Genomic DNA, 19,053 nt, shown 5'->3' with positions numbered 1-19,053 from the left:
TAAAGTATTTTTGATTCTGATTCTGAAACTGCCGGCTGTTGCAGACATTGGGCACAGATACATTTTGACAGGTCTGACTATGGACAGTTCATATAGCAACATAATGGTAATTTGGTTGCTAATTAAAACATTTAACATGACAGTTACTTTTTTCCAGTTTTTCCAGACAGTTTTGGTCAATTTTGCTATTTTTCAGGGCTTAACTATAAAGCTGCATTATACAACTTTATGTTTTCCAGGAACCCTGGAATATGAGACGGAACAGTGATTTGTTCTCTTTTTTTAAACTTGCACAAATCTATTCTCAGTCATCTGAATCATTCCTCGGTCTCCCCATGGTTAGGTGGGGTTTATATACTGTGTGACGAGGAGCTTGACTGGCAGCTCTGAGTTACATATGCAAACTGGTTTAAACCCAGGATATGCTTATTTTCAAACTCTGTTAATAACAGGTGTTAAGTAGAGTTCTTATGAATTGCTGTAAGCTCTTACAAGGAGCGTAGAACATGACCAGAGCATGTTTTTTCTTCTTCAGTGCCTCTCGAAAATCCTCTGATCCAAGATGGCTGACGCTGGAGGGCTTGTCCTCCCAAGACTGCTCTGGTGGAGGAGGTGCCTGGGGACTGCAGACATGAAAGAGAGCAAAGCAGTATTTATTACACATACTACAAGGAGGGAAAAACACTGCTTTACATTTATTGTAAGTGGTAAAAGTAGTGTAAATACAGATATAGAGTATATATAGTTTTTATCTACCTTTTTTCCAAAAAAGAAAAATGGTAACATGTGAATACAACTGATATAATAGAACACTCAATGAGTGAGACTTTATGTCAGCCTTATATAAAATGATGTCTGCTGACCTCTGGTCACAGACTTTGCCTTTGTGGAGCCTGTAATTGCCACAGCTGGACTGATGTCATTGCAGGCCCACTACTTTTCACAGTGACCCTTTCCAAAGATTATTCTATTAAACTGGGAGGAAGTTTTGAAAAAAATGTTGCAGCTAATCAATGCTTCACTTCACCCATTTTGTTTTAGAAGGTAACAGATAAGGAAAGTTCGTTGGCATGCAGGACAAAAGAGGGCACAGCTAAAATGTTTAAGCTCAGGACTAAATTACTGAAATGTTTGAGTCTGTGTCTAAAGTTTGCACAGGCAGCGTTTGTTGGTAAGTGATCGAGCTGCCTGTTAAGTGTGTGACTCACTTGTGCATGAACTCGATGATCTTGTCTTTGCTTCGGAGCTGTGGCAGCGTGTACTTCTCCTCACCTTTCTCGAAATACTTAACAGTTGGGAAGCCAGAGATCTTGAAGCGATCCCCCACAGCTTTGTGCACTGTGGAATCCACTGCTGCCAACACACCCGGACTCTGTGCAGAAATAACGATGGCAAAGCTTAAGCCACTTGGGACTTTGGTACAATAATAACTATAGAATGATCTGTCCAATTAGACCAATGACGGTCTCTTAGACTAACCTGTTATATGACACCAATTAACACCAAAACTTTAGAAACAACAACAAGTTCAACCTTGGAAAGGTTGCAAACTGTGTGTATAAAAGCGCTGCATTAGTAACACTAGCAGAGAAGCAAGGAGGAGAAAAATAAATGATATGCTGGGTCTTAAGGGCTCAGGGTGAGAGAGGCTCCAGTCCATCCATATTAGATAATGGCCAGGCTTTTCCCATTGACCTCCGGTGCCGGGCAGAGAGCCACAAGGAGAAGGTCCAAGCGTCTGGCCGGGGGGACGCTCATGGATGAGATAATTGTTGCAGTCACCAGGCTGGAGTTTTATAGGCCCTGCCCCTGGCTGGGGAGTGTTAGATTACCACAGAGGACAGCATGGCAGAGAGGAGAGGGAGGAACACACCCGACTAATCAGAAACACTTTGAGAGCTAGACTGAAGGACATGCTGACCAGCACGTCAGCTGCATCAGCCAAAAGCCTTCAGGCCAAGAGAAGGGATTATTATGATCTGTTAATGAGGCACCCCTACACCTGTGTAATTCTGTATGTTCATCAGCGTGAAATATAAAAAATAAACAAAACACACAGGCCTGTAGAGATACATGCTGTTGACACGTAAACACAAGCAAAGGTTATGAAACTTACATTTGCGACCTTGTTGAGTATTTCAGCAGCTTCATCATACTCTGGCTTCATCTTCTTGCAGTGTCCACACCCTAAAGGATTTAAATTACACATTAGAGCCCAACCGATGACGGATGTCTGATACTTGAGAGTCAACAAATATCTTGCAGTCATTTTTTCCCGTTCTTATTAAAAACTCAAAACTAAACAAACATTTTTGGTAATAATCCCTCAAAACTGGTTATTAAAATGTTGGGACAAAGATATACACTGAGGCAGGATATCTTACAGTTTACTATCAAAAAAGTATAGTAAATATATACCAATATCAATATCATGGTGCATTTTAAAAACTGTTACTTTATTATATTATTATAAAACATTTATGTACTGAAATTTATATTCACATAAGGGGCGACATATACATCAATACTAATGAATCTGTGATAAGCTAATATCGGCTGATAATATCAGCTTGCTATCTAGATGCATGGCTGCAAGTTTGTGTCTGAGGAAGCATGTTGAGTGAGACTAAGAGCTGGGTGTGAGTGAGTGATGAGTACAGTAGTGAAAGAAAGACAGCGAGAAGAAGACAAAGGGAGAGGGAGAGAAAGAGGGGGAACAAACTGGTGGAGGTGTGGGCAGAGCTGGTCGATAGTCATGACGAGTGGTGTGCCATATCACATCATTCATGATAATATCAATAGAATTTCTAATATGTCATATCATGACATTAACACTATTATTATGTGTTGATGTATTTACATTGTAGTCAGCGCTTGGCAGTAACAAGCACAGTAGAAATCGAAACTAATGTTGCTGATGACTCTGCTGTGGAGCAGTTCCAAAAAAAAAAATGAATCTAATAAATAAATCTACAACAAACCACGACAATATGGAAGCAGTGTAAGAAGTCTGTAACAGAAAAAAGGGGGCAACACAAACAAAAACCTTATTTCACCATCTCAAGCAGAAGCACCTGGTTGAGTACAAAGAGAGCAAGTAATCAAAGTGCAATAGCTGATGTGAGATCTAAACAACCAAAAAGACAAACTACATTGGCACAACCTAGCATAACCGAATCGTTTGCAACTTGTACTCTTTGGCAGAAAAAGCAGACGATGGAAAGAGATCTCTGAAGCAGTCATGTTTTCTTTGGTTCCAGATATGATTGCAATCCAAACAGATAAAATGGAAGGCTTCAAACTTGGAATGTGAATATAATATCCCTAAAAGAAAATGTTTTTCAAAGACCGCACTCCCAGATATGAACAAAGAATATCGTGATAACACAGCAGCGATCCTCTGCAAACTACTATGACTCGACCGCAGACATGTGCTTCTATGTTGGTGCAATTAGTGATAAAGTATTTTTCAGTATTTTGTCATAATGTCATTAATATTATTATTTCAATATAGCAATATAGTTAATTGATGGGAATATTTCTCCTGTATCAATAAACCTGTATATCATGATATGACAATGAATAGAGCTCATAAAATAATCCAATTGATGTTCAATGAAACAAACTGTGTTCCATTATTATGTACAGCATCAATCTCTCCATATATGTAAAACACAAACTTGCATAACAATGTAATTCCACTGAGAGTCACTTAATAATATGAATTATCTCCCAGCTCTAGATAGGGTGGCTTTCTCAACAACTCAAAGAGAATGAATTCCACTATATCACCAAACTTCACAATCAACCAAATGCCGTGCCTCTCTGTCCTTTAATTAAGAAGCAGGACAGCATTAGTGATGTTTTTGCTCTGTACAACTGTAATATCTGGAGGTAGTGATATCTGTATGTGTGTGTGTGTGCACATGTGTTTGCAACTGTTCTTTTCAACAAATCTGTTCGAGCTCCGAGCATCAAGAATAAACTCTGTTTGGTGTGGAGGTGTGTTTAATATTGCATGAGCAAACTGGCAAACATTTTATTTTTGGATCTAAAATGACTTTCTAAGTACAGAACACAATATTTGTCTCACACAATGTACAAGATGTTTTGTCTTAAAATGTAATGAATATGTTGTTTGATCAGGGATGAGCAGTGTGTGTATGTGCTCACAGTGCTGAAGTGCACAGATGCATGAAACAAACTTGGTACATTTCCAAAACTGGTAAATTGCCCTTGTCAAAACAGTTCAGGAATTCCTTTCTTCAATACACAATGCAGTGCTGGCGCAGGCTATAAATCAAGTGTGATATGACTTGTGGAAAAAAAGCTGCTTCTCTTTCAACTGAGTCACTGTAGTGTGTGATCATCAGATTGTGTTGAGGCTTACCGGAAAAACAGAGACTAAAAGGACTTTGTTTGACCCTTCAAACTGATGAGTAAGAGAGAAAACCATATATCCGTCCTGTGCTATGCATCAACCCTGCCCCGCATTCAGAACAAGTGGTGCATGAGGGGTATGGTCAGTGTGTGTGTATGTGTGTGTGTATGTGTGTGTGTGTGTGTGTGTGTGTGTGAGGGGGGGGGGCTTACAGAAACACTGAAATATTGCTGATTCAGAGTGTGGGGGAGAAGAGCTCAGTCAAGAGGACACGAACAAACTCGCCACACACACATCACTGTAGCTGTAATGAAAACTGATACACGCTGAAAAAGAAAAAGGCTGGTGAGTTTCCTCTGCTTTACAGCAAATGATAGAGGAACTTTTGTTTTGGTCCGGGACATAATCAGGCTCACACTGGGAAACAGAGCGTTCAGTTGGAGGTTTTGCCGCCGTAAGGAGCTGCGTGCAAACAACCCCCGCTGAGTGCTGTTCAGAGGACGGTGAGAATGGCTGCGCTGAGAGGTGGACAGAAATGCAAGCTGATGGTGGTGGTTGGGAGGCCATTAATCTCACTCTGACAGCAGGGCCATTAAGAAACTGCATTGAAGCAGCAAGGCTGGGCATCTGTGTGTGTGTGTGTGTGTGTGTGTGTGTGTGAGACACACGAAGAGAGAGAGAGAAATATGCGGTGTAATTGTGTGCAATAAATGTTTGTGTCATGGTCTGAAATATGCTTGATATGTGTCGCGGGTGTACAGATATTTATGCGTGTGTGTGTGAGCTGAAAAGATCTGATGCAGCTTGTTTTAGCTGACTGCCCTTGATTTGAGCGTGAGGGTGACTGGCTGCTGTCCGCATGGTGAGTCAAGTGCAGCTGTGACACCACATAGGGACAGGAAGGCCTAGTCTGCTTCACGCGCTGTCCAAACAGACGTCCACTCAAACATTCCTCTGTACATTCAGGATAAGGATGGTGAAAAGAAAAATTGATCCCAAGTTAGTCAGTCATGTTTCCTGCCCTCAACAACTACACCAACTAATGACACCAAAATATTCTCTGCAAGTCTGCTTGATAATGTGTGCTGTCTGCTAATGCTTTAGTAAATGGTAATATACACTTAATATAAACCTAAAACCTAGCAAAGCCCCTGTGTGACTATTTAAAAAGGTAATGTTTGACTATAGTTTGCTCTTTTGACACTAGTAATTTCTCTCTTTTTGAGAAACTTCACATCAGTAAGTTTGTTTTATGTACTATTAGGAACTAAGCAAAGTCAAACAGCTAACGTTTTTTATGCTTTTATTTTGACACAGATTTCAGTAAAGATGAAGATTTAGTTTCCAGTACACTTTAGACGAAAGAATGAAACCAGCGTTATCAACTCTTTTCAATGGAAATGAGGTAAAGCCTGTTTGAAAAGTTGTTAATTGAAGTCATGCGTGCATATACTGTACTACATGATATCATTGGTGATGATTTGCATTAACCAATGATTTTTATACGTATCTCTATCTATCAAGTCTTAGTTTTGTTGCTCGTTGTTGAAAAAAATTGCTAAAGATGTCTTAAAAGTTGCCAAAACTAGCGAGAATAAACTTAACATTCAGTCTTTAGATTGTGGATAATGCTAACATTTCATGTACTGTATACTAAAGCATCACAACTCAGCTATGTAGCTGTGCACTATGCTAAAGTATTAACCTGACATAACTAAATGACTTGAAAGGGATGATTTTGGCGCTTGATCTTGATATTGGCCTGTGATCAATTGGCCAAGAGGCATGATGACATTTTGGAAAATGTTTTACTAAGGGTCAGATGATCAATATCAATTTCATCTCCATGAGCTCAACACAATGCGATGTGTTTAGTCTAACTTAGCACAAAAACTGCAAGCAGGTGAAACAGCCTAACTCCATCAAAGGTAAATTCCAATAACTCCAAAGGAAAACGATACATGCAGTTAGGTACGCACTGTAGCTACTTCTTGATCAAAAGCTGCTCAAAAGCGGCTGCATGCAGCATCTCAGTCTATCCTAGTCTGGGTGTCTTGCATAATGGTTGTTTTTACATTCCAAACAGGCCGATCTGATAAATGAAATTACGTCACTTGGCTTTTCCTATTCGGCATATTTACAGAAATCCCATGTCATGACATTTGTCTTCTTGCCAACTGGCAAAAATTACTTTAAATATTAGTGCAAAATATTTTCGAGTTTTAGGCAGTGAATAATGACGTAATGGATGTAGCAGGTCCCACTGCAGTGTGTGAGTATTAAGGATGTGTTTTAATCACTTCAGCAGCTGAAGAGTGCGTTTGCCCTCTGGGTGGAGGTTGAGTGCAGTGCTCCCAGCAACCTGGAGGTATGAAACCTCTGCAACAAAGCATGTGATGAAATTTTGAAAACAATGAACTATCATTATGGTGAAGCTAGGGAAAAGGACGCTCTTCTTATTTATTCATCTATTTTTACAGCCTGGAGACTGAGATAAGCACAGAGGTGAAGGGAGCAGTTAGGCAGGTAGAGAGAGGAGGAAGGGTGACGAGGTGAATAGTAAGAGGAGGTGATGTAGTGAGAAGTAAAGACGTAGCTGCAAAAAATAAAAAAAATAATAATCAAAGGTCCAACAATTGGTTGGACACAAACACAATTCAGATTGTGTCGTATAGCTGTTGCACTCAGAATGTGTTTCTAAATGGGGTGAATCTATCTGCATGATTTTACAGCTATGGGTCGCATTTATCTACATGCCAAATCTCTTTTGGATAGCTCCCTCACACAAAGGAGGGCTGGACCAAAGCAAAGCAATGCAATCTGGACCTGGAAAAAAAATCTAACCGACAAAATCTGGCATGTTTACAAAGTCCTGCGTAACAACAGCAGTATGGTGCGTGAATAAAAATGACAAGCAGGCTTATGCGAACCATATGGCAACAATGAAGTATTCTGTTGTGAGGATGAGCTTGTGTGTGACTGTGTGATACAAAAAGCTAAAGTTACTGCAGTCTTCTTTCTCCAGCTGACTGTTAATACTGAGCATGACAGTGAAACAGTGAACATGTTATTTGTGTGACTAAACAACAGTTCTACCCGAGAGAATCTGCAAGAGAATGTTTTACACAGCAGGAAAGAATGTGAAGCTCCTCTGACACGCTGCTGCACATATTTTACAATTGAAACTGCTTTCTCTTTTGTGAAGACTATCTATATATTTCTGAAGTCTGGCAATACTCTGAATAGATCCTACTAACAAATATTGTCTTTTTTTCTAAATCCTGATATATCTTATTCCTCTGTGCCACAGAACTCCATTGTTGTCCAAAAACTATTAAAAACCCATCAATGAGCCACATTGTTGTACTGAGTGATATGTTTCTTCATTATGATGAACATAGGCACCGTGGTTTATTTTGAGTCAATCACATACACCATCCTGGTACTGTAAATACACCCTAGCACCAAATGTGTATTAATCCGCAGCTGAAAATAATCCCAACAAATCCACTGTTTACACCTGTAAAAAGTACAGAGGCCAGCTGTTTTAGGAAAATTACTGAGCCTTTTTTTTTAAAACCGAAACTATATTTTTGTGACCTGTTTTTAAAGATTAACATTTTCAGTAGGAACCAACGAGCTGGGGGCTGAGTGCCACAGACAGGGTAGGGAAGTCCAAAAGTCTTGAGAGATGGACTAGTGCATTGCTGGTTTTGGTCTTTTCGTTGGAATTTTTGACAGTAGGAAAGTACAGATTACCAAAGCCTTTTTCTTGGAGGCCCTATATACTGACATCACTTAGAACTGAGACAAGAGTTTCACAACTCTTTTTTGGTGCAGTTGAATAATGTATTAGTCAATCAACTGACAATTAATTGACAACAGTTTTGATAATTAATTAATGATTTAAGTGATTCCTCACAAATGGCAAACATTTGCTGGTTTCGGATAATAAAATGTGAGAATTTGCAGTTTTTCTCTGTTTTATATAATTGTAAATTGAATATCTCTTGGTTTTGGTTGGGTGGGGGAAAAAAATCAGCAATTCAAAGACATCATTTGGGCTCTGGGTACTTCATTTTCACTATTTCATGACATTGTATAGATAAAATAATTGACTGATTATGAAAATAATCATTGCTTGCAGCACTGCTCTTTTTCAGCTTGCTTTCTTACTCACAGGGGGCGTAAAACATGATCAGGGCTGCGGGATGTTCCTCCAGGAAGCTGTCAAAAGACTCATCGGTCAGGTGGAAGACCGGGGAGTCTGTTTCCGACCACGGCACATCGGGGGTCTTTGGCTGGGGGGGCTGAGGGCTGAAACAGGAAGGGGAGACAGCAAGGGCAACAGAGGTGAGGGACATTTTAAAAAGCAGACACATTACAGTTGGCGTGTAATCTGTATGGAGCAAAAATCAGACACAGCTGTAGCCCACACTCCACCCAATATGTCACACACACGCATCTGGACTGAAGCAGCCCCGCCTTGATGACGGAGTGCAGTGCTGCAATGCCAAGAACGAGTGGACACAGATATAAACAAGTGCACACTCAATGCACTTGTGCACACAAACACATTCCTCTTCCACAATCTTTTCTCATCATCACACACACTGGCCTGAGCCAACTGAAGCCGCATGAGACTGGATATCTTTAAAAACGCTAGAATTGTGCAACTGGGGTGTTAAGAAATGCTGCATCTCCTCCACACACTTATCTTTTATCCAGAATGTCATCTGTCTAATATACATCTCTCTGATATATAAAAAGCTCAGGATCAGGGTTTATCAGGGACTGAAGCTACACTTAGGCCTTATCAGATGACATCTTTGTTTGTTCTTCTGCAACATAAGGTGCAGTTCCCTCCTGGGCTGCCTCTAGACAGCCATACCAATCGCCCTCTACCTTATTATTAGTGTAACACTGCTGCAGAGGACCAATATGATGACCAAGGATACTGACTCTTACCTCAACTTCCTCACTTATTGCCTTGAAACTAGACCCAGGACTAAAAAAGTCAGGACTGATATCAAGTAGATGTCAAGAAATGTTATGATCTTCAATGTACAAAAGCAAGGGACTATAGCAAATAGCAATGATTTAGTCCAGTGAAAAAGGGTGAAACAAGTGAAATTGAGTGGGGAATAAAAAAAAAACCTGAGGCAGCTGAATCTGAACATAAGAGAAACTTCATCAAAATTTGAAGCAAGGGTGATAAACGGGGGAGAGGAGATAAAAACTCTGAGGCAGAGAGAGTTCCAAAAAGAGCACAATGAACCCCATGTCTCAAAATATGAACGCAGCAAATCAGACTATTCTGGAAAAACCTTTTAACACAGTTTACTGCAAAAACCCTTTTCAGCTTTTCCTCATCTACAGCATCTCCAGATGAAAAAGGGCTCTGTCATGACAAACTGCAGATCTGATGAGGCTTGCAGGAGGATAGTCTTCACCTTTTTACCATATGGAACTTATTTATATCTAAATTTAGTTGTCTAAGTCAGTCCATCCATGTAAGTTGTTTGTTTTGTGCCAGAGAGAGAGGGAGAAATAGACAAAATAAAACAGAAATGTTTGTTAGTCTGTTTAACCACTGTTTGTCACTTTTTTTAAATACTGAAATATGAGGTGCAATTATACTCAAATTATCTAAAATTATCACTCAATTTAAAAACATGGCAACCATTATGTCAACTTGATTGCCAGCCTGGCAACCACTTCTAAGTTATACTGCTGGGCCCTGAATAAGCAGAGTAGTAAAATCTTAGGACTGGGGAGGGAGTTGTTATGCCTCTGGGCTAAAGAGAGTGTAGCTAGAACACACCCACTGCCTGTCTCGTTTCCTGTGATAGCTGTGAAAGCCCTGCTCGGTGCCCTCTGGCTGCAACCCCGTGGACAGTCATCGCTTTCCAGCCAGGCCCTTCACGCGAGTGGAAAAGGGAGATGGAGGAGAAAAGGAAGCAGGAGAGCCAAGCCGTGGTGGGAGAGCGGGGGTTATGGGCAGAGAGCGTGAGCCAAGGTGAGAAAGAAAAATGAGACGAGAACAGAGCAGGTGTAGATTGATGACACCGTGGCAAGGTGAGTCAGGGTGAGGAGAGGCAAGAAAAGGTGTGATGAAGACCACAGTAGAAGGAAAAGATGATGTCAGACATTTAAAGTGAGAGGTAGAAGCAGTTTACTTGTGTGGGATACAGAAGGCAGAATGTAGTTTGGGAGCTCCGTTCTGTCTTTTTGTTAGCTTAAACAGCTTTGGACACAAACATCTTTAAGTCTGCACTTTAACAAGTCTAAATGCATCTTCAGTGGGTGAAGTGATAAGGACCATACTCACTTCTTCATCCAGTCTGCGATATCCTTGGCTGTGGCTCCGTAGTTTTCATAGTGGTAAAGGAACTTCCCCTTCCTAAAAGACAACAAATGGTTTAGAGATCATCCTCTGAGAAATTTCTCAAACCACTCTTGTAGTACAATACTCCGCTGATCCATATGTTCAGTATGTTACACCACTTCCAGCTGAGATTTGGAGCACTGCAATAAGAAAGCAGCGTATAAAATGATTCATTGGCAAAGGACAATTGTTTCAAACATGGTAAACATAGGGATCAGCAGTAAAGTAGTGGATAATGCTGCAAGAGTGGTTTATGTTTCTATGGATGTTTTTTCACCATGACACTGAGTCTACTTGGTATCCACTGTAACTGTTTTTAAACAAAGCTGACTACAGCTGCCGTCCTCCAAAAGAACCATCTTTTCAAAATACATCAGTGCTTTATTGTTATCTTAACAAAATAAGACTAAATTAAATCTAGAATGAATTTAACAAAGTAATGATTTATATCAGGACATATCTGATCAAAACATGCAAGCCTAAGAATCTGACCAAGGATTCGACTTTCAATGCTTGATAGTTTTTGATAGTTGATGCTAAGGACACAGCTCAATCAGGTCTTGAAAAGTAGCAAGGTGTGATTCCTCATCACTTCCTGCAGGACTGACACTGAAAAACAGAGTATGTTTTGTGTGATGGACAAAAAGACAGGATCCTAAACACAATCATAGCAACCATAAAATAATCCAGTTTCTAAGACAAAGAGCTAGATCACACCTTTGAGAAACAGAACAGCTCAAAGCCAAAAGGAAATGGTTTATGAAAGCTGACAAAAGGCTCAGATGAAAAGTTCAACAATGACTGATACTCTTTCCTCTCTCTTGTATTTTGCATGTTAGCTTAAAAGTGCATATAATAAATGCCAGTGACCCGTCGTAATGCATTTGAAATGAGCTAGAAGCATCTCCTTGGTTCCACAGTCTGAAAAGATTCAAACTTAAGCAGATTTTCTTCATAGGAATGAGTTTATCTACTCTGCTATTCGCTGTGAATAAATGAAGGCTGGAAAGTGAATGCGGTGGCTCGGCCCAGTGCTGAAGGATCAGTGTCAATAGTAACTGGCTCAGGGCAGTGTGATTCTGCAAACACAGAGGGTGGTGACGACCGCAGTTACAGCTCCCGAGATACAGAGCAGACAGTATTAAAGGTGATACAGAATTACACACACTGGATTTGGGGTTTAAAACTTGCATTTTAAGTGAACTAACTACCGTGGCAGAGTATGGCTGCTTGGAATTCAATCAGTGAGATTTATGACCAGCTCTATATTCGCTTGCTTTATCTCTGCTGCTGTAAAATACACCAAAACCTTGTAAAATCAAGTTGAGAAAATGTCAAACAAATGTCATTTGTCTGACAGTCTCTGGTGTTTTTCTTGGTTAAAAGGACACAGCAAGGACAAAGAAGCTGAAATAGTTTCACTTTTATGGTTATTTTAATTGATAGAAAGTTGAGGTGTGCTGCTGTGTTGGGTAGTAAGCTTTCTTGATCTGCAGGACTGAAAAGGTAAAAGACCTTGAACACTTGGTCTTACAGCGGGTGCAACGGCGAGATAACTCCAGCGGTGTTGATGCCGATTTACCCTGCAGTGATTAGCTGCTGTTTATCAGTGAAGGGCTCATTACTGAAGCCAATGGGCTCGGATGGTCATTAGCTTGCCCTGTGCTAACACTAATGTGCTCCCAGCTAACGGACTGGCTCTGCCTCAGCTACACATGAGTGCACGGGCGTGTGCGTGTGACTGCACACACATCATACACACACTCATGCACACAAGAAAGAAGTGCACACGTACAAGAAGAGGGCAAGCGCGCACGCACACACACAGACTAACCACAGAGGCACTTAATCAGTCCCGGTCTAATTAAAAGGCCAGACTGGAATGAGAGAGTGCTTAATGTGGAAATAGGGATGATAAAGCTGGTGAAGGAGGAATAAGAAGCGGAGAACAAAGCAGGAGCTACGAAGCACCAGCACACAGTTAACAACACTGAAAATATAAGGACGGTACAGGGTTGCTCTGGTTGGGGGGGGCACTATCAGTCACACTCTCAGCCCCTACTGTGTACGTAGTTACAAGCTTTGAGTTTGTTTGGATGTGAGTCTGTATGCATATTTAAACACTAGGGTTGAACAGTAAACTGAAATTATCAAATTATCAACAGCATACATTTCTTCCAAACACTAAAAAGAAATGAGGATGCCAAGTGCTAAATCAATGTCACATGTGGCCTTAAGGTGTTCTTGAAGATGAAAAAACGTTGGTACAGTATATTAAAGGCCTTTACTTAGTCTGGCATATTAATAATTAAAAACGCTGACTCGTTTTGAGTCTTCAGGCAGACAACAGCACTGCATGAAAAAAATGCAGCCCCTCCAATCTTTTCAATGGGGCAGCTGCACTGGCAGTATGGTTACTGAAGCGCAGGGCTTTGGCCAAAAAAAAAAAGCTGGGTTGTCCAGCAAAAAAGTTCAACTTTGCTCAACTTTTGTCACAACGCAATGTCTTGTCATCCGGCAAGGCGTTGCCTTGGCCAATCAAATATGACCAACGACCACGAACATTCCTGATGTTCATGAAAAGATAGAATCAATCCTGACGTAATAACTTTGTGAAGTTGTAAAATCCTGTGTCATAGTAATATTAACCACTGTGAAGTGTTTTGGTGTCTGATGAGCCTTCGGACTCATAGATCTATTACTCAAACTGGCCTTCCTGGATTATATTTTATCGTAACACTGGTACCTGAAGAAAACCCCCCCTACCAATGCAGCCCCTTTCATTGTTTTAACAGTGCGTTTTTTTTGCCCAGTATGGCAATGTCTGAATCCCATACGAAAACTGCTGCATCAACCAATGACAGCTAACTAGCAATTGAAACCAGCCAGCCCAATTTGCTCATTTTGTTCGACCACAACTCCAAAGCCTTAAGATATTCAGTTTACTTTCACATAAGGCAAAGAAAAGCAGCAAATCCTCACAATTGGGAAGCTGTAATAAGGGAATGTATTATTATTATTGTTATTATTTTTTAAATGACTTCAATGATGAGTCAATTATCAAAATTGTTGCCAATCATCATCGTTTGTCTATTAACTAATCGATTAATTAACTAATCATTTCAGCTCTACTTCATATCCAACCATACAGCATCAGCTGTGTGTCCTCCTTGCTCCCTGACAGCAGCACCCACCTGCAACCATGACCCCCTCCTGTGAGTTTACTTTTTCAAAGCTTGTAAGAAACTTTCTCCTTCACACCTGGTAGAAGCAAGTTCTGAACCTCGAGGGCCACCATTGCAAGCTGTGAGTCTGCCGCCATCATGTCTGTTGGTGCTTAAGAGGCCTGGACTGCATTTTCTGTTTGAAGTGGCCCTACTCTGATGTTTTGAGCCTTGGAAGGGAGGGCTGAGCCTAAAGTGAGACGGATGAGAGGACTCCACTCACTCAAAGTAGCAGAAGGTTGGGTAGCCTTTGACGTTGTACTCCTGCTTGAGGCCGTCAAACTCAGCCGGGTTCACATTCATCCCTGCCAGTACCTTAAAAAAAGCAAAGGGGAAAATGAGCCGTGGTTTGTCAGGGAGGTGAAGAAAAGTGAAGGCAGAGACACAAGAAAGAGAAAGGACATAAAACATCAAAACAGGTTAGTCATCATCAGAGGGCTCCAAAATAAAAAGATAGATTACTCTAAGTATGAAAAGAGACTGCACTGTGAAAGAACATAGGTATGACGAATGTTGAAACACTCACTTTTTATTGACATTTTAATTTAAATAACGGAGAGAACATGAGAAATTTACTTTAGCCATATTGAAATATGCTAACACCTGATTATAGATGTGGTTAACACATGAAAAATATATACATGAACCACCTTTTATTAGGTGTAGCAAACTTGTTAGCATTCTAATGGATTTAGACTATTTCAGTAGTAAATGCATTTGTTTTGCATCAGGGCTTCAAGTCTATAGCCAAACTAACAGCCCCAGCAGGCTGTCCTGCACATTTCACACCAAGAAACAACATCGTTGGATGGATGAAAAGAAAATTATCTTATCATGTATTAAGGTTTTGGCAAGTGGTACTGTCGACCTCTCTGTGGCATCACCAAGGTCATCCAATTAATAGTTACTAATATTTCACTTTGGTACAAAGTGTTGGACTATAAATAGAATATAATATTATTCAGTCTTTTACATGTCCAAAAGTTATTTTCTGCAAAGGGAGGAAACACCTCTGGAGGAGGCATTTGCTTAACTGTGCTGTGATTTGAGAGAACATTGTGTTTTTCAACGGGACGTAGTCTCCCAGTTCTAAAATTATACCCTGTTTAAGAGTAAGCCAATGCTTACACCACTGCTTGTAAGTAAATAAATCTTGAATGAGTGAAAATATTCTTCCGATACAGGCATTTCTTTGATATAAAATCAAACAGCTGCAACTTCCCAGGTTACCCCTGAGGAAGTATTGTACAACACACTGTTCATGACAAAAATAGCTTGAAGAATGTCCATTTCTTTTTTTTCTTTTTTAGCATTTTCAGCCTGACGAGATGCAACACTTCAGACATTGCCTTTACGCCTTCCAGTGTCCATGACACACAGGCGAGAAATGTGTTGTACAAGTTGGCAGACCACCAATTCAGTATGCAAACCTTTCACTTCTCAGCAGCACTACTAGTCTCTTGCAATAACAGGCACACTCCTAAAAATCTATCTCAGCCTCTCTCTCTCTCTCTTACACACACAAACACACAGACCAACCCCTCTATGTTCTGTACAGGGAGCTTGTATGCATACCGTTAATTCCCAGTTTAGAGGCTTACATTTTCACTAATCATAAGCTTGATAATCAAACAAACATGCAGTTAATTATCTTTTCATTCATTTCCTGCTTTGTGTGAGGCAAACACAACGCGCTACTCTACTTCGCTGTCTCCTCAGGCAGCTGCCTCTCTCTGCTCTCATTATACAGGATGTTCTCCCTCAGATTCTTCTGGTGCTTGAGGAGAAGCATTTATGAACACAAAGCATTTGTTTCCCTAGCTGATCACATAGGCCTATGGTTGCTTTTGTGCTTGCATCTCTCCAATGCAGTTAAAAAAAAAAAAAATTCAACAGCTTGCCCCACGTTTGCTTGCCATTGTAATACTGCCTGTCTGTAAACTGACAACATGGGTCTTTAGGGGACCTGTGAGACCAGGGAGGAGAAGAAAACAGGATGAAAACAGGAGGGAAAGGAAAAGTTAGGAAGTAAATGCAAAGATTGGCCAGGCTAAACTGACATTTAATCTATATAGAGGTTGTAAGCTTCAGCTGGAAGGACATTAGCCCTTAATTGTGGCTGCAGGTGCCAGCTAAAAACCAAGAAAGAAACACAATTTATACAGTCACTGATTATATACCTGTACAATAATATAAAGCACTAAAATCATTAAAAACAGATTGCTAGGCAAGATTGGTGGGCTTTTGAATGAACTACTGTAATTGCTCTGGTGGGTCGATGCAAACCAAAACACAGATAAAGTATAAATCAAATCCAGCAGAGAAGGGATCAGGGCTTCTGAATTGCCTTTAAAGGCCATCTGGGTAATTATCCTGATGAATCAAAACTTATGCTGCAAAAGTTGCTGAGGTACTGTACTTGTGAGAAGTTTTACAGGAAATACAACCAAGGAAAGCTTTCATTTAGGCCAGACTGACAGACTCTATTCTTGTGGATAGCCAAGCTAACCATCCAGACATTCAGTGCTGGCACATCTCATCTAGTCTGCAAACATCAGAGAAGGACGGCTGCCGATCAGAGACAGTTAATGCAATAAGACAGTGGACCAAGTGTGCAGGGGGGAAATTTAGCAGACTTACATATTTCCCCTTCGTCTCTGTGGCTGCTTGCTGAAAGATGGGCTGCATTCTCTTACAAACGCCGCACCCTGCAACGAAAATACAAGACAAAACAACAGAAGTTATTTAATTATTTTAAAAATATTAGCAATAGCATTTCCGCTTTACTTTTGATAGAGATAGTAGTGAGAGACACGAAAGGCAGGGGAAAGAGAGAGGGGATCACATACAGCAAAGGGCCCGCTGTGGTAAGGACTCAGCCTTGATACGTGGTACACGCTCTACCAGGTGAACTACCGGGGCACCCACAGCAGAAGCTATTACAGAGAACTCAGTTTGAACCATTGCTCTGACATCGTCGATACAACTGTCAAAAGACTTCCCTTCATCTGCCAGGGGGATTGTTTTTTTGTCAATAGTAGCTTGCAGTATGCTATCTGCTGTGAAAGATATGATGTACTAAAAACCACTGACCATAATAACACAACACATGGAAAATTAACTCCTCACTAACTAAACACAATTTTGTTCTTAAATTGGCAATTTGAACAATGTTCTGATATTTTACAGACTAAATAGTTGATTGAAAAAAATAACAAAGATTAATCAGCAATGAAAATTGTTTTTCTCAGTTTTAGCCCTATTCTCAAAGATGAGAAAGTGTCTTGTGTTTGCCAGGTATGATGAATTTAGAAAAACTCATTTCAGTATTGATTATGACAATGTATTATTGCCAAGTATGTCCAAGTTTATTGATGTAGTCCACATACCGTAAGCTCTCTCTTCAAACGAGGCATCTTATACAGTAAGTTTTTCATATTTTCTGGACAGTAAAAGCTGCTGTCAGTTTCTCCTGGCACACTGTCTTCCAATGACAATATGTTCAAGCAGTCTAGCAAGGAGAGCACTACTTGTCCCAGTTACTGCGAGCTACTGAACACTGTGATAATGAAAGGACTCACAGGGAGCATAGAACATCATGAGGATGGGCCTTTCCTCTTTCTTCAGAAGCTTCCTGAAGTCCTTAAAAAGAGTGTGAGAGAGAGAGGGGACAAGAAGATGATTAAGAAGCTTCATCATTTATAAACAAAGTATATGTACAGCACATAACATGGCTGAAAGGGTAAATGCTAAACTTGTCCAAAAAACATCACTAATGTTGAGTCAATGATGACATACAACATCTTGATTCCTCTAACAGCTTTCTCCAGGGGTGATTTCCCAAAGTACCTCTCTGTTTAGCATACATATCTTTAAAATAACTAAGCACACCATCATCTTTGCTTTTTCAGCAATCTTTTAGACTGTGTATATTACACAGAGTCATCACATCAGCAAAGAAAAAAAAAAAAAAAAGGACTTTCTTCTTCTCAGCAGGTAGATCAGCCCCCATACCAGCTTCTCTTCCTCATCATCACCTTCATGACCTCAGCTACTTCCTAAAAAAAGCCCATATTCAGCACAATCTTTTGTTGACACCCTCAACAACAGCCTCCAGGCATGAGTGGCCGAGCAGGACTGCTGTTCATTAAATCAAAGGGCTTTCAAAAAGCTGTATATATCTATCTATGAGTGTCTTAGGTTGTCAGGCCGTGGGTGAATTGCGGCGGCGGCTACGAGTGCCATCTGACCTGGCTGGACGAGAGCTGTCTGGAAATGTTTTTTCAGGCTGAGCATGAACAACACTGAGCAGCTCTTTGATGATAAAGCCCTGATATGTTGCTTTTATGTGTGGGGTTTTGTGCTGCAGAGGCGGACATGCTGCTGTGTCAACTTCAGAAGCTGATCAAATCCCTAACAGGACAGGAGAAGAAAGGCCGACCCTGAATCACATTAACTGCTTCCTCGCTGTCTTGTAATCACAGTAACTGTACGTCAACATTAATGTTCTGGATGTCTTCAAATTACATTGCAGCAAAAGCTTCTTTATTATTTAACCAAAGCTCAAATGGTTGTTTAGGTCACTACTTACTTTTTCTGTCTCTATGTGGACAATATCTTTTGCCTCAGGATTCTCCTCCCACAGTGGGGGTCCTGATGGGTCTTTCAAGAAGGCTACCATAGACTGAATGGAGGAAAAAAAGAAAAAAAGAGAACATTCAGAATGATTAATCTGGGAGTCTGAACAAATGCAACACTTAGATCATGCAACAACAAGTTATCCTGTGAAAAATAGAGTGGTGATGATTTACTTGAGCGTTGCAGAAGTCACTCCTAAATTTAGTACAGGCAACGCTGTAGGCTGTGCCAGGTGGAAGCTCATACAGACCAACATGTTCATGCATCCAAGAGGTGTCAAAGCTATTTCAATGTCTTTAACTGTCTGGTAATGGCCTTGGTAAAGCTCCCTGTAAATATAATGAACCATATGTCTGTGGAGGCAACAGCAGGAAATACTTCATTCAGCAGCGCTACAACACTGACAGTGTGGACATGGGTGG

The 19,053-nt window shown here is 40.5% G+C and overlaps 1 protein-coding gene across 1 annotated transcript in view; it reads right to left on the bottom strand.

The window, feature by feature from the left end:
* Positions 1-19,053, bottom strand: part of pdia5 (protein disulfide isomerase family A, member 5) — a 54,881-nt gene that overhangs the window by 13,476 nt on the left and 22,352 nt on the right. Inside the window, exons 6-14 of the mRNA XM_044215760.1 lie at positions 18,585-18,677; positions 17,575-17,635; positions 16,634-16,701; positions 14,217-14,308; positions 10,713-10,784; positions 8,562-8,698; positions 2,117-2,187; positions 1,209-1,372; positions 493-623 (exon numbers count right to left, since the gene is read on the bottom strand). Of these exons, the coding sequence (XP_044071695.1) occupies positions 493-623; positions 1,209-1,372; positions 2,117-2,187; positions 8,562-8,698; positions 10,713-10,784; positions 14,217-14,308; positions 16,634-16,701; positions 17,575-17,635; positions 18,585-18,677 (889 nt within the window). The remainder of the gene's footprint in view (positions 1-492; positions 624-1,208; positions 1,373-2,116; positions 2,188-8,561; positions 8,699-10,712; positions 10,785-14,216; positions 14,309-16,633; positions 16,702-17,574; positions 17,636-18,584; positions 18,678-19,053) is intronic.

This window comes from Siniperca chuatsi, linkage group LG12 (genome assembly GCF_020085105.1).
Source record: "Siniperca chuatsi isolate FFG_IHB_CAS linkage group LG12, ASM2008510v1, whole genome shotgun sequence".
Classification (NCBI taxonomy): domain Eukaryota; kingdom Metazoa; phylum Chordata; class Actinopteri; order Centrarchiformes; family Sinipercidae; genus Siniperca; species Siniperca chuatsi.
The sequence above is the reverse complement of the archived record's forward strand: the minus strand, read 5'-3'. Positions and strand labels throughout refer to the sequence as shown.